General features: G+C 36.6%; 1 protein-coding gene and 1 non-coding gene across 2 annotated transcripts in view; one reads left to right on the forward strand and one right to left on the reverse strand.

The window, feature by feature from the left end:
* Positions 1–12,509, reverse strand: part of Lrp6 (LDL receptor related protein 6) — a 170,906-nt gene that overhangs the window by 97,168 nt on the left and 61,229 nt on the right. Inside the window, 1 exon segment of the mRNA XM_047549455.1 lies at positions 782–979. Coding sequence (XP_047405411.1) covers positions 782–979 — 198 coding nt within the window.
* LOC124984173 (U6 spliceosomal RNA) lies at positions 10,321–10,423 on the forward strand. The gene has a single exon (XR_007108628.1). It is a non-coding gene; the product is annotated as a U6 spliceosomal RNA (small nuclear RNA).

A 12,509-nucleotide genomic window follows, 5' to 3' on the forward strand; every position in this document is an offset into this window, starting at 1 on the left:
CAGCACATGGCAATAAATTTAGTATCCTTAGTTCCCAAGGAACTAAAATGCTGGTAGCACTCCAAGGTACTGGGTTAACTAAAATTCTCCACACATTTCCTAATACTCTGGGATGGAGTAGAGATAACTATTCCCAGTTGAAAACCACTAAAGAATTAAGTCAGTTCACAGCAAGGAAGGAGAAAATACAATTTGTATTTTCTAAAAGCTACCTCAATGAATGGCAAATGTAATTACTTTTTTAAAAAACCAAACAAAGAAGTCTATTCTTCCCCTCCAATACTTGGCCAAAAATACACTGATCTTGTGAGAAAAAGGAGGCTTTATACTTTGGTTACTATATATCAAACCAACATGGAGTTTTCTTACATTTAAAAAAAAAAAAAAAAAAAAAGCCTTCTATGTTGGGGTTTCGGCCGGACCCCTGGCCCTAGGTGTGGCAAGGCTAAGATGGCGCCTGGCAGGCTGCCAGTGCGGTTGGCTTTTGCATAAACAACTGACATTATTTTGAGGAAGTTCCAGGGATTGGCTAAGCTCCCTGATGGACAGTACAGGTCCACTGTATGCCTGCCTTTGCTGCCGGTATCTGTTAATGCTCTCCCCTCGTGCGAAAATGCTGATTGGTTACTGTACTATAGATATTGAAGTGTAAGTTCCTCAAAGGGAGAACAAAGAAAGAACTATGAGAAAGTAAGCGCGCAAAATAAAGAGCTCATAAGAACCAGGTTTGCGTCTCGTCTCTCTGCGGGCAGGGAGCGCGACACTTCTATAACAATCTTACCTATTTGTTCCATCCAGGTCTGATTTGTGGATGAAATTAAGTTTTGCATCTGCCCAATACAGCTTCCGTTCCTCATAATCCAAAGTCAGACCATTTGGCCAGTAAATTTCAGTGTTTATAATAATGAAACGACTTGAGCCATCCATTCCAGCACGTTCTATCTTTGGTACTTCTCCCCAGTCTGTCCAGTACATGAACCTAAAGGTCATAAAAACAAAACCATGACATAAGCCAATGACAACAAAATATTTTGTAATTAATACTACTTGATACAGAAAGCTCTCTAGAATACTAAACCTGAAACCCCAAGAAATTTTAATAATCTATTTGCAATGATCATAGTAATACGTTTCAGACAAGCATCAAAGGTTACAAAAACCACTGGATCCAAGTTTAAGAAGAAAAAAGAAGGGCTGGGGAGATAGCTCAGTTGGTAGAGTGTTGCCTTGAAAGCACAAGGTCCTGGGTTCAATCCCCAGCACCACAAAAAAAAAAAAAAAAAAAAAAGGGGAAGAAAAAGAATATTCACACTATCTGACTGTATCTCCCCACAGAATACTTATTCACAACAAAGGAGAAAATGATACATTTGGACAAACCTGATACAATAACATTAAAAGGTTATCTACATTAACACCACCAATGGAGATTAAAAGGGCATCATAAATCTGCATCATAAATCTCTTAAGGTGATGCACTGAATAGAACATGGAATCTTTTATGTAAATCTTTTATATACTATTCCTGCCTAAAAGCACATCATATGACTAAAATTATGAGGAAAATACTCAAATTAAGGGGTATTCTACAAAACAATGGCCTATGACAAAATCAAAGGCTGAGGAAACAATACAAATCAGAGTAAAATAAAGAAATATGGCAACTATATGAAATGCATGATTCTGGACTGATAAAGTGGGGGGAAATTCTATAAAGACATTGGGAGAAAAAGACAAAATTGGAGGAGTGTCAGATCATATAGTACTATACTAATGTTAAATGTCTTATATGTGCTAGTTGTCCCACAGTTGTAATCTATAGGAATTCACTGCTTTATTTTCTCCTTGGGTACAAAATCAAGACTTTTCTCAAGATTAAAAGTTGAACAGTCTCATAGAGGGAAAAACAATTTCTTCAATACAAAGAAAAATTTATAGCTTGGGTTGTGGCTCAGTGGTGGAGCACTTGGACACTGGGTTCCATTCTCGGCACTGTATAAAACTGAATGAAAATAAAAGTCCATCGATAACTAAAAACTATTTTAAAATAATTTTTAAAACAGGAAATACTCTTATGCAGTGTATTTCCTTAAAAAGTTAATGAGGGTGCTATGAACTAGGTATAATAAGTTTCTAAAATTTGTTGGAACACAGAGTGATATTCAGGTTTAACTTTGAAATAATTGATAGCCTGGTGATAATGATTTTACTTAAGCACACTGGTATCTCTACTATTTCATATAAACTGCTTATTCAAAATAGGCTGGGAGGGCTGGGGTTATGGCTCAGTGGTAGAGTGCCTGCCTCACATGGGTGGGGTACGGGTTCGGCCCTCAGCACCACATAAATAAAGACACTGCGTCCATCTACAACTTAAAAAAAAAAAGGCTAGTACAGAATAAACATACCTTCAAGACACAAGGCACTGTACTAATGGCTTTACATGTATTACCCACAGCCTTACAACAACTTTATGAACTACTTCTCATCACCATGTATCATACAAGAAAACAAAAAAAATAATAAGTACATTCCTCAGAGTCACTGCTAACTAATGGGGACTAGAAAGTCAAGCCTATATTCCTCAGGTTGAAAAGTCAATACTAATGACACAGGTCAGAGCCTTGTCTTTTAAGGAATAGAAAGCGAAGTGCTCCCAAAATTAGGCTAATATGGATATAGCTCAGAATGCAGGATAAGAGAATGAATACATTTACATGAGATAGAACTATATAGGAAAGCAGGCCAGACCATGTTACAAATTTGGGAAATTTATAATGAGCAACATGAAAGTTCTTGAATATTTTTAAAACTGAAGATGAAATGACTGGCTTTGTTTTGGGGGTGGGGTGGTGTTCTTGCTGCAATGTGGAGAAAGACTTAAGGGAATACAGAGACACTACGGCTTCGAGAGTTTTTGTGACAAGCTCAGTAAATCCTCTGACCTAAAAGTAATGGAAAAATAGGACAACACTGCCAAAAATAACTAAAGTCTCAGAAAACTGATCAAAGGAGAAACACATTCTAGAAAAATCTGCCCTCTCATCCACCATTTGCCCATTTGCCTGCCTCTTGCATGCCCATCGCCTGCTGTTCACCTACCCATCACGCATTGCCGGAGGTCCACCTGCCAATCATCCAACAGTAGCCTGCAAACCACCCACAGATCACCTGCTGCCCACTGTTCCCTGGAAGTCCATTATCACAATACGTGCAGGTTTGGATACACATGCCTGCCACCATTTTGGGACAAACAGCCAGGACCTGCAGGACTCCCAGCCCGAACAACAGCACCCCCCCTCAAGGACCCCCCAGCCTGAACCACCACGCCCCACATGGACTTGACACTCCACATTGACTTGCACACCACGTGCTGCAGCTCCCTATTTTCCAATACATTTGGAATGTAGTGCAGTCATCTTGGATTATCCTAGAAGCAGAAGCTGCCATCTTCAGGTGGAGCAAATCCCATCCTGAAACGCCTCGTGGAGACTGGAAACTCATTGTCAGGTACCTCTCAGGCATCGAGTTACGGAAGACAGGGAGGTTTGAATACTATATGACTGTTATAGTGTAGATTTTTTATCTCTTTTCTGAAAATTTTTAAGTTTCTATATCTTTTTCTCGCTCTATTTTCCTTTTGTTTACCTGTTTCATCAGAGTCTCTTTCTCCCTCTTCTTATGCTAAAAACCAATTTCTTTTGATTTCACTTTCACTCTTCCGACAATCTAGTACTTCTATACATACTCCTTTCGTATCCCATTAACAGTTACATCCTATATCCCTCCCCATCCTCTTTGTCCACCATTATAAACTGTAAATTTCACTGCAAATCTACTAGTTATAATGTAGACAATAATCAAACTCATTCTATTTATTACAACAATACTGTTAATGTTCTCATAAGGGCTATTTGGTTTAGGGCTACATAGTGTCTGTAAAGGGTGCTGCTAATATTGATCTCCCCCTTAAAGAAGAGGTTTTAGAAACCCGCAGGGTCATGATAAGCTTATAGGGGGAAACTGGAATACCCCAGATCTGCAATGTTAGAGGGGAAGATATGTGAACAACATGAAAAAACAAAGGAAGAAAGTGTTCCAAACAAACCAAGATTCTATATTAATAGAATCTAATGACACCATGGTAGAAGAAATGTCAGAAAAGGAGTTCTGAATATACAAAATTAAAATGATTTACAAAGCAAAGGATGAGATAAGACAGTAAATGCAGGCAATGAACAACCACTCCAATAAACAGTTAATAGAGCAACTGCAGGAAGCAAAAGATGATTTCAAAAAACAGATTCTGGAGAAAGAAAGAAAAAAAAAAAAAAGAAATCCTTTTTTTTTCCTTTTTAATTTTTTTTTATTGTAAACAAATGGGATACATGTTGTTTCTCTGTTGTACATGGTGTAAAGGCATACCATTTGTGTAATCATAAATTTACATAGGGTAATGTTGTTTGATTCATTCTGTTATTTTTGCCCTTCCCCCTACCCCTCCCACCCCTCTTAACTCTATACAGTCCTTCCTCCATTCCTGCCCCCCTTTCTAACCCTAACTCTAACCCTAACACTCACCCCTCCCACCCCCCATTATGTGTCATCATCCACTTATTAGCGAGATCATTCGTCCTTTGGTTTTTTTGAGATTGGTTTATCTCACTTAGCATGATATTCTCCAATTTCATCCATTTGCCTACAAATGCCATAATTTTATCATTCTTTATGGCTGAGTAATATTCCATTGCATATATATATACCACAGTTTCTTTATCCATTCATCAACTGAAGGACATCTGGGTTGGTTGCACAATCTGGCTATTGTGAACTGAGCAGCTATGAACATTGATGTGGCTGTATCTGTGTAGTATACTGATTTTAAGTCCTTTGGGTACAGGCCAAGGAGTGGAATAGCTGGGTCAAATGGTGGTTCCATTCCAAGTTTTCTAAGGAGTCTCCACACTGCTTTCCAGAGTGGGTGCACTAATTTGCAGCCCCACCAGCAATGTATGAGTATATCTTTCTCCCCACATCCTTGCCAACACCTGTTGTTGCTTGTATTTTTGATAATCGCCATTCTAATTGGGGTGAGATGGAATCTTAGGGTGGTTTTGATTTGCATTTCTCTTATTACTAGAGATGCTGAACATTTTTCCATATGTTTGTTGATTGCTTGTAGATCTTCTTCTGTGAAGTGTCTGTTCATTTCCTTAGCCCATCTGTCGATTGGATTATTTGTATTCTTGGTGTGGAGTTTTTGAGTTCTTTATAGATTCTGGAGATTAGTGCTCTATCTGAAGTACGATTGGCAAAGATTTTCTCCCATTCTGTAGGCTCTTTCTTCACATTGCTGATAGTTTCCTTTGCTGAGAGAAAGCTTTTTTAGTTTGAATCTATCCCAGTTATTAATTCTTGCTTTTACTTCTTTTTTTTTTTAGATGTTGATAGGCCTTTATTTTACTCATTTATTTATATGGGGTGCTGAGAATCGAACCCGGTGCCTCACACATGCTAGGCAAGCGCTCTACCACTGAGCCACAACCCCAGCCCCTTGCTTTTACTTCTTGTGCTATGGGAGTCCTGCTGAGGAAGTCTGGTCCTAAGCCGACATGTTAAAGATCTGGACCTACTTTTTCTTCTATAAGATGCAGGGTCTCTGGTCTGATTCCGAGGTCCTTAATCCATTTTGAGTTTAGTTTCATGCATGGTGAGAGATATGGGTTTAGTTTCATTCTGTTGCATATGGATTTCCAATTCTCCCAGCACCATTTGTTGAAGAGGCGATCTTTTCTCCATTGCATATTTTTGGCCCCTTTGTCTAGTATGAGAAAATTGTATTTATTTGGGTTTGTGTCCATGTCCTCTATTCTGTACCATTGATCTACCTTTCTATTTTGGTACCAATACCATGCCGTTTTTGTTACTATTGCTTTGTATTAGAGTTGAAGATCTGGTATTGCGATACCCCCTGCTTCACTCTTTCTGCTAAGGATTGCTTTAGCTATTCTGGGTTTCTTATTCTTCCAGATGAATTTCGTAATTTCTTGCTCTATTTCTGTAAGGTACGCCATTGGGATTTGAATTGGAATTGCATTGAATCTGTATAGCACTTTTGGTAGTATGGCCATTTTGACAATATTAATTCTGCCTATCCAAGAACATGGGAGATCTTTCCATCTTCTAAGGTTTTCTTTAATTTCTTTCTTTAGTGTTCTGTAGTTCTCATTGTAGAGGTCTTTCACCTCTTTTGTGAGATTGATTCCCAAGTATTTTTTTTTTTTTGAGGCTATTGTGAGTGGGTAGTTTTCCTAACTTCTCTTTCTGAAAATTCATCACTTATGTATAAAAATGCATTGGATTTATGAGCATTGATCTTATATCCCACTACTTTACTGAATTCACTTATGAGTTCTAAAAGTTTTCTGGTGGAATTTCCTGGTTCCTCTAAGTATATAATCATATCATCAGCAAATAGGGATAGTTTGAGTTCTTCTTTTCCTATTCGTATCCCTTTAATTTCTTTGGTCTAATTGCTCTGGCTAGAGTTTCAAGGACGATATTGAATAGAAGTGGTGAAAGAGGGCATCCCTGCCTTGTTCCAGTTTTAGGGGGAATGCTTTCAGTTTTTCACCATTTAGAATGATATTGGCCATGGGCTTATCATAGATGGCCTTTATAATGTTAAGGAATGTTCCCACTATCCCTATTTTTTCTAGTGTTTTGAGCATGAAGGGGTGCTGTATTTTATCAAATGCTTTTTCTGCATCTATTGAAATAATCATGTGATTCTTGACTTTAATTCTATTGATATGGTGAATTACATTTATTGATTTCCTGATGTTGAACCAACCTTGCATCCCTGGGATGAAATCCACTTGATCATGGTGCACTATCTTTTTAATATGTTTTTGTATGCGATTTGCTAAAATTTTGTTGAGAATTTTTGCGTCGATGTTCATTAAGTATATTGGTCTGAAATTTTCTTTCCTCGATGTGTCTCTGTCTGGTTTAGGTATCAGGGTGATATTGGCTTCATAGAATGAGTTTGGGAGGGTTCCCTCCTCTTCTATTTTATGGAATACTTTGAGAAGTATTGGAATGATCTCTTCTTTAAAGGTTTTGTAGAACTCGGCTGAGAACCCATCTGGTCCCGGACTTTTCTTTGTTGGTAGGCTTTTGATGACTTCTTCTATTTCATTACTTAAAATTAAACCAGAAATCCTTGAAATGAAGGAAACAATAAACCAAATAAAAAACTCAATGGAAAGAATCACCAACAGACTAGATCACTTGGAAGACAGAACCTCAGACAATGAAGAAAAACTATTTAATCTTGAAAATAAGTTGACCAAAAAGAGATGGTAAGAAATCATGAATGGAACCTCCAAGGACTATGGGTTATCATGAAAAGAAAAAATTAAGAATTATTGGGACTGAGGAAGGCACAGAGATACAAACCAAAGGAATGAAAAACCTATTCAATGAAATATCAGAAAATTTCCTAAAGAATTAAATGGAAAATCAACTACAAGAGGCTTACAGAAACCAAATGTAAAAAATTATAACACATCCACACCAAGGCACATTATAATGAAAATGCCTAACATACAAAATAAAGATAGAATTTTAAAAGCTGTGAGAGAAAAGCATAAGATTACCTATAGGGGGAAACCAATATGGATATCAGCAGATTTCTCAGCCCAGATCCTAAAAGCTAGAAGGGCCTGGAACAATATATTTCAAGCTCTGAAAGAACATGGTTGCCAATAGAGAATCTTATACCCAGCAAAACTAACATTCATATTTGCAGACAAAATAAAATTCTTCCATGATAAACAAAAGTAAAAAGAATTTACAAATAGAAAGTCTGTGCTACAGAACATTCTCAGCAAAATATTCCATGAGGAGGAAATGAAAAACAACAATGTAGGTCAACAAAGGGAGGAACTACCTTAAAGGAAAAACCAACCAAAGGAGAAACCAAGTCAAGTTAAAAACCAAAAATAAGCCCAAATGACTGGGAATACAAATCATATCTCAATAATAACCCTGAACGTTAGTGGACTAAACTCATCAATCCAAAGACATAGACTGGCAGGTTGTATTTTTTAAAATAATAATAATAATAATAATAATAATAATAATAATAATAATATTATTATTTTGCCTTCAAGAGACTCATCTCATAGAAAAGGACATCCAGACTAAAGGTGAAAGGATGGGACAAACCTACCATGCACATGGACATAGTAAAAAAGCAGGGGTTTCCATTTTTATATCAGATAAAGTGGACTTTAAGCCAAAGTTACTCAGAAGGGATAAAGAAGGACATTTCATACTACTTAAGTGAACTATAAATCAGAAAGTCATAACGATCGTAAATATTTATGCCCCAAACAATGGCACATCCATGTGCATCAAACAAATCCTTCTCAATTCCAGAAAACAAATATACCACAACACAATAATTCTGGGTGACTTTAACACACTGCTGTCACCACTAGATATATCTTCCAAACAAAAACTAAACAAAGAAACCATAGAAGTCAATACCACAATCAATAACTTAGACTTAAGAGACATATAAAGAATATTCCATCCATCAACGAGCAAATACACTTTCTTCTCAGCAGCACATAGACGCTTTTCTAAAATAGACCATATGTTATGCCACAAACCAGTCCTTAGTAAATACAAAAAAACAGAGATACTACCTTGTATTCTATCAGATCATAATGGAGTGAAATTAGAAATCAATGATAAAGTAAAAAAAACAAACTACTTCAACACCTGGAAACTAAATAATATGCTATTGAATGAAGCATGGGTAACAGAAAAGGGAGGAGATAAAAAAATTCTTAGAGGTAAGTGAGAACAATGACACAACATATCAAAACCTCTGGGACACTATGAAAGCAGTACTATGAGGAAAATTCATTGCATGGAGAGCATTCAAGAAAAGAATAAAAAGTCAACAAATAAATGACCTAACATTACATCTCAAAACCCTAGAAAAAGAAGAACAGAACAACATCAAAAGTAGAAGAAGACAGGAAATAATTAAAATCAGGGCAGAAACCAATGAAATTGAAACAAAAGAAACAATCAAAAAATTGACAAAAAGTTGGTTCTTTGAAAAAGTAAACAAAGTAGATAAACCCTTAGCCACACCAACAAAAAGGAGAGCGAAAACTCCAATTACTAAAATTTATGATGAAAAAGGAAATATCACGACAGACAGCATTGAAATACATAACATAATTAGAAACTACTTTGAAAATCTATACTCCAACAAAACAGAAACTCTCGAAGATATCAACAAATTTCTAGGGACATATGATCCTCACAAACTGAACCAGGAGGACATACACTATTTAAACAGATCAATTTCAAGCAAAGAAATAGAAGAAGCCATCGAAAGCCTACCAACCAAGAAAGTCTGGGACCAGATTCTCAGCTGAGTTCTACAATACCTTCGAAGAAGAACTAATACCAATACTCCTCAAAGTATTCCATGAAATAGAAAAGAAGGGAATCCTACCCAACTCATTCTATTAAGCCACTATCCCTCTGATACCAAAACCAGACAAAGACTCATCAAGGAAAGAAAACTTTAGGCAGATATCTCTGATGAACACAGATGCAAAAATCATTAACAAAATTCTGGCAAATCATATACAAAAACATATTAAAAAGATAGTGCACCACAATCAAGTGGGGTTCATCCTGGGAATGCAAGGTTGGTTCAACATCCGTAAATCAATAAATGTAATCCATCATATCAACAGACTTACAGCTAAAAATCATAATTAATAGATGCAGAAAAAAATGACAAAATACAACATCCCTTCATGTTTAAAACACTAGGAAAAATAGGGATAGTAGGAACATACCTCAACATTGTGAAAGTCATCTATGCTAAGCCCAAGGCCAACATCATTCTAAATGGAGAAAAACTGAAAGCATTCCCCCTAAAAACTGGAACAAGGCAAGATGCCCTCTTTCACCACTTCTATTCAACATCATCCTTGAAATACTAGCCAGAGCAATTAGACCAAAGAAATTAAAAGGGATACCAATAGGAAAAGAACAACTCAAGATATCACTATTTGCCAATGACATGATTCTATATTTAGAGGATCCAAAAAACTCCACCATAAAACTTCTAAAACTAATAAATGAATTCAGCAAAATAGCAGGATATAAAATCAACACACATAAATCTAATGCATTTGTATTCATAAGTGATGAATCCTCTGAAAGAGAAATTAGGAAAACTATTCACAATAGCCTCAAAAAAAAAAAAAAAAAAAAAGTGCTCGCTTCGGCAGCATATACTAAAATTGGAACAATACAGAGAAGATTAGCAGGGACCCTGCACAAGGATGATACACAAATTCATGAAGCATTCCATATTCTTAAAATTAATTAATTAATTAATTAAATTAAATACTTGGGAATCAATCTAACAAAAAAGGTGAAATATCTCTACAATGAAAACTACAGAACGCTAAAGGAAGAAATTGAAGAAGACCTTAGAAGATGGAAAGACCTCCTGTGTTCTTGGATAGGCAGAATTAATATTATCAAAATGGCCATACTTCCAAAGGTGCTAAACAGATTTAACGCAATTCCAATTAAAACCCCAATGACATTCCTCATAGAAATAGAGAAAGCAATCATTCACCTGGAAGAACAAAAGACCCAGAATAGCCAAAGCAATCCTGGGCTGGAAAAGTGATGCAGGAGGTATCACAATAGCAGACCTTAAACTCTACTATAGAGCAGTAGTAACAAAAATGACATGGTATTGGCAACCAAAACAGACAGGTAGACCAATGGTACAGAACAGAAGACCCAGAGACAAACCCACATAAATAGTTATCTCATACTAGACAAAGGTGCCCAAAAACATACAATGGAGAAAAGATAGCCTGTTCAACAAATGGTGCTGGCAAAAATAGAAATCCATATGCAGTAAAATGAAATTAAACCCCTATCTCTCACCCTGTACAAAACCCAACTCAAAATGGATCAAGGATCTAGGAATTAGACCTGAGACCCTTCACCAAATAGAAGAAAGAGTAGGCCCAAATCTTCATCACGTTGGCTTAGGACCCCCAGAGTACAAGAAATAAAAGCAAGAATCAACGAATGGGATAGATTCAAACTAAAAAGTTTTTCTCAGCAAAGGAAACAATAATGTGAAGAGAGCCTACAGAGTGGGAAAATCTTTTCCACACACACTTCCAACAGAGCACTAATCTCCAAAATTATAAAGAACTTAAAAATCTTTACACCAAAAATACAAAGAATCCTATCAATAAATGGACTAAGGAACTGGGCAGACACTTCACAGAAGATACACAGGTGAACAACAAATGTATGACAAAGTGCTCATCATCCCCAGTAATTAGAGAAATGCAAATTAAAACCACCCTAAGATTTCATCTAACTCCAATTAGAATGGCTATTATCAAGAACACAAACAATAATAAGTGTTGGCGTGGACATGGGGAAAAAGGCACACTCATACATTGTTGGTGGAGTTGCACATTGGTGCAGTCACTCTGGAAAACAGTATGGAGATTCCTCAAAAAACCTGGAATGGACCCACCATTTGACCTAGTTATCCCACTCTTCAGTTTATACCCAGAGGACTTAAAATCAGCATACTACAGTCATACAACCACATCAATGTTCATAGTTGCTCAATTCACAATAGCTAGATTGTAGAACCAAACTAGGTGCCCTTCAATTGGTGAATGGATAAAGAAACTATTGATACATACACAATGGAATATCACCTAGTCATAAAGAATAATAAATTATGGCATTTGCTGGTAAATGGATGGAGCTAGAGGATATCATGCTAAGTGAAATAAGCCAAGTCCAAAACACCAAAGGTCAAAAGTTTTCTCTGATAAGTGGATGAATATACAAAATGTCCCCCACCCCCAGCAGAGAGGCAAGAGAAAAATGGAGGAACTTTGAATTGTGTAGAAGGAAATGGGGTGGGAGGGGGTGGAGGAAGAAAAGATAGTTGTCTGAGACAGACATTATTACCCTATATACATGAATGGTATGAATCTACATTGTGTACAACCATAGAAATGAAAAGTTGTATACCATTTGTGTACAATGAATCAAAATGCAGTCTGTAAAAATAAAAACAATTAAAAAAGAAAAATCTACTAAATCTCAAGAATTGTGATATTTTAGTTAGGAGCTAACTGCATCCCTACCAGTACTGTCAGGTTTGTGGCAAAAAAATTCTACCCTAAGGAGACATGGCAAGCCATGAGGAATATAGGTACTCTGTCTTATAAGAGGGGATAACTTTATTCAGGACAAGCCATGAAAAAATATCTATGCCCAACAATGCTGTCAAAAGCAAAAGTACCATCAGAGCAGGCTATTATCCAGGGATACTGGTTGGGGCAGGCAACAAAATAGCTGAAAAACTGGAAATTTAACATGAAGGTCTAGGAAAGAGACCGCCAGAG

This window comes from Sciurus carolinensis, chromosome 4 (genome assembly GCF_902686445.1).
Source record: "Sciurus carolinensis chromosome 4, mSciCar1.2, whole genome shotgun sequence".
Lineage (NCBI taxonomy): Eukaryota > Metazoa > Chordata > Mammalia > Rodentia > Sciuridae > Sciurus > Sciurus carolinensis.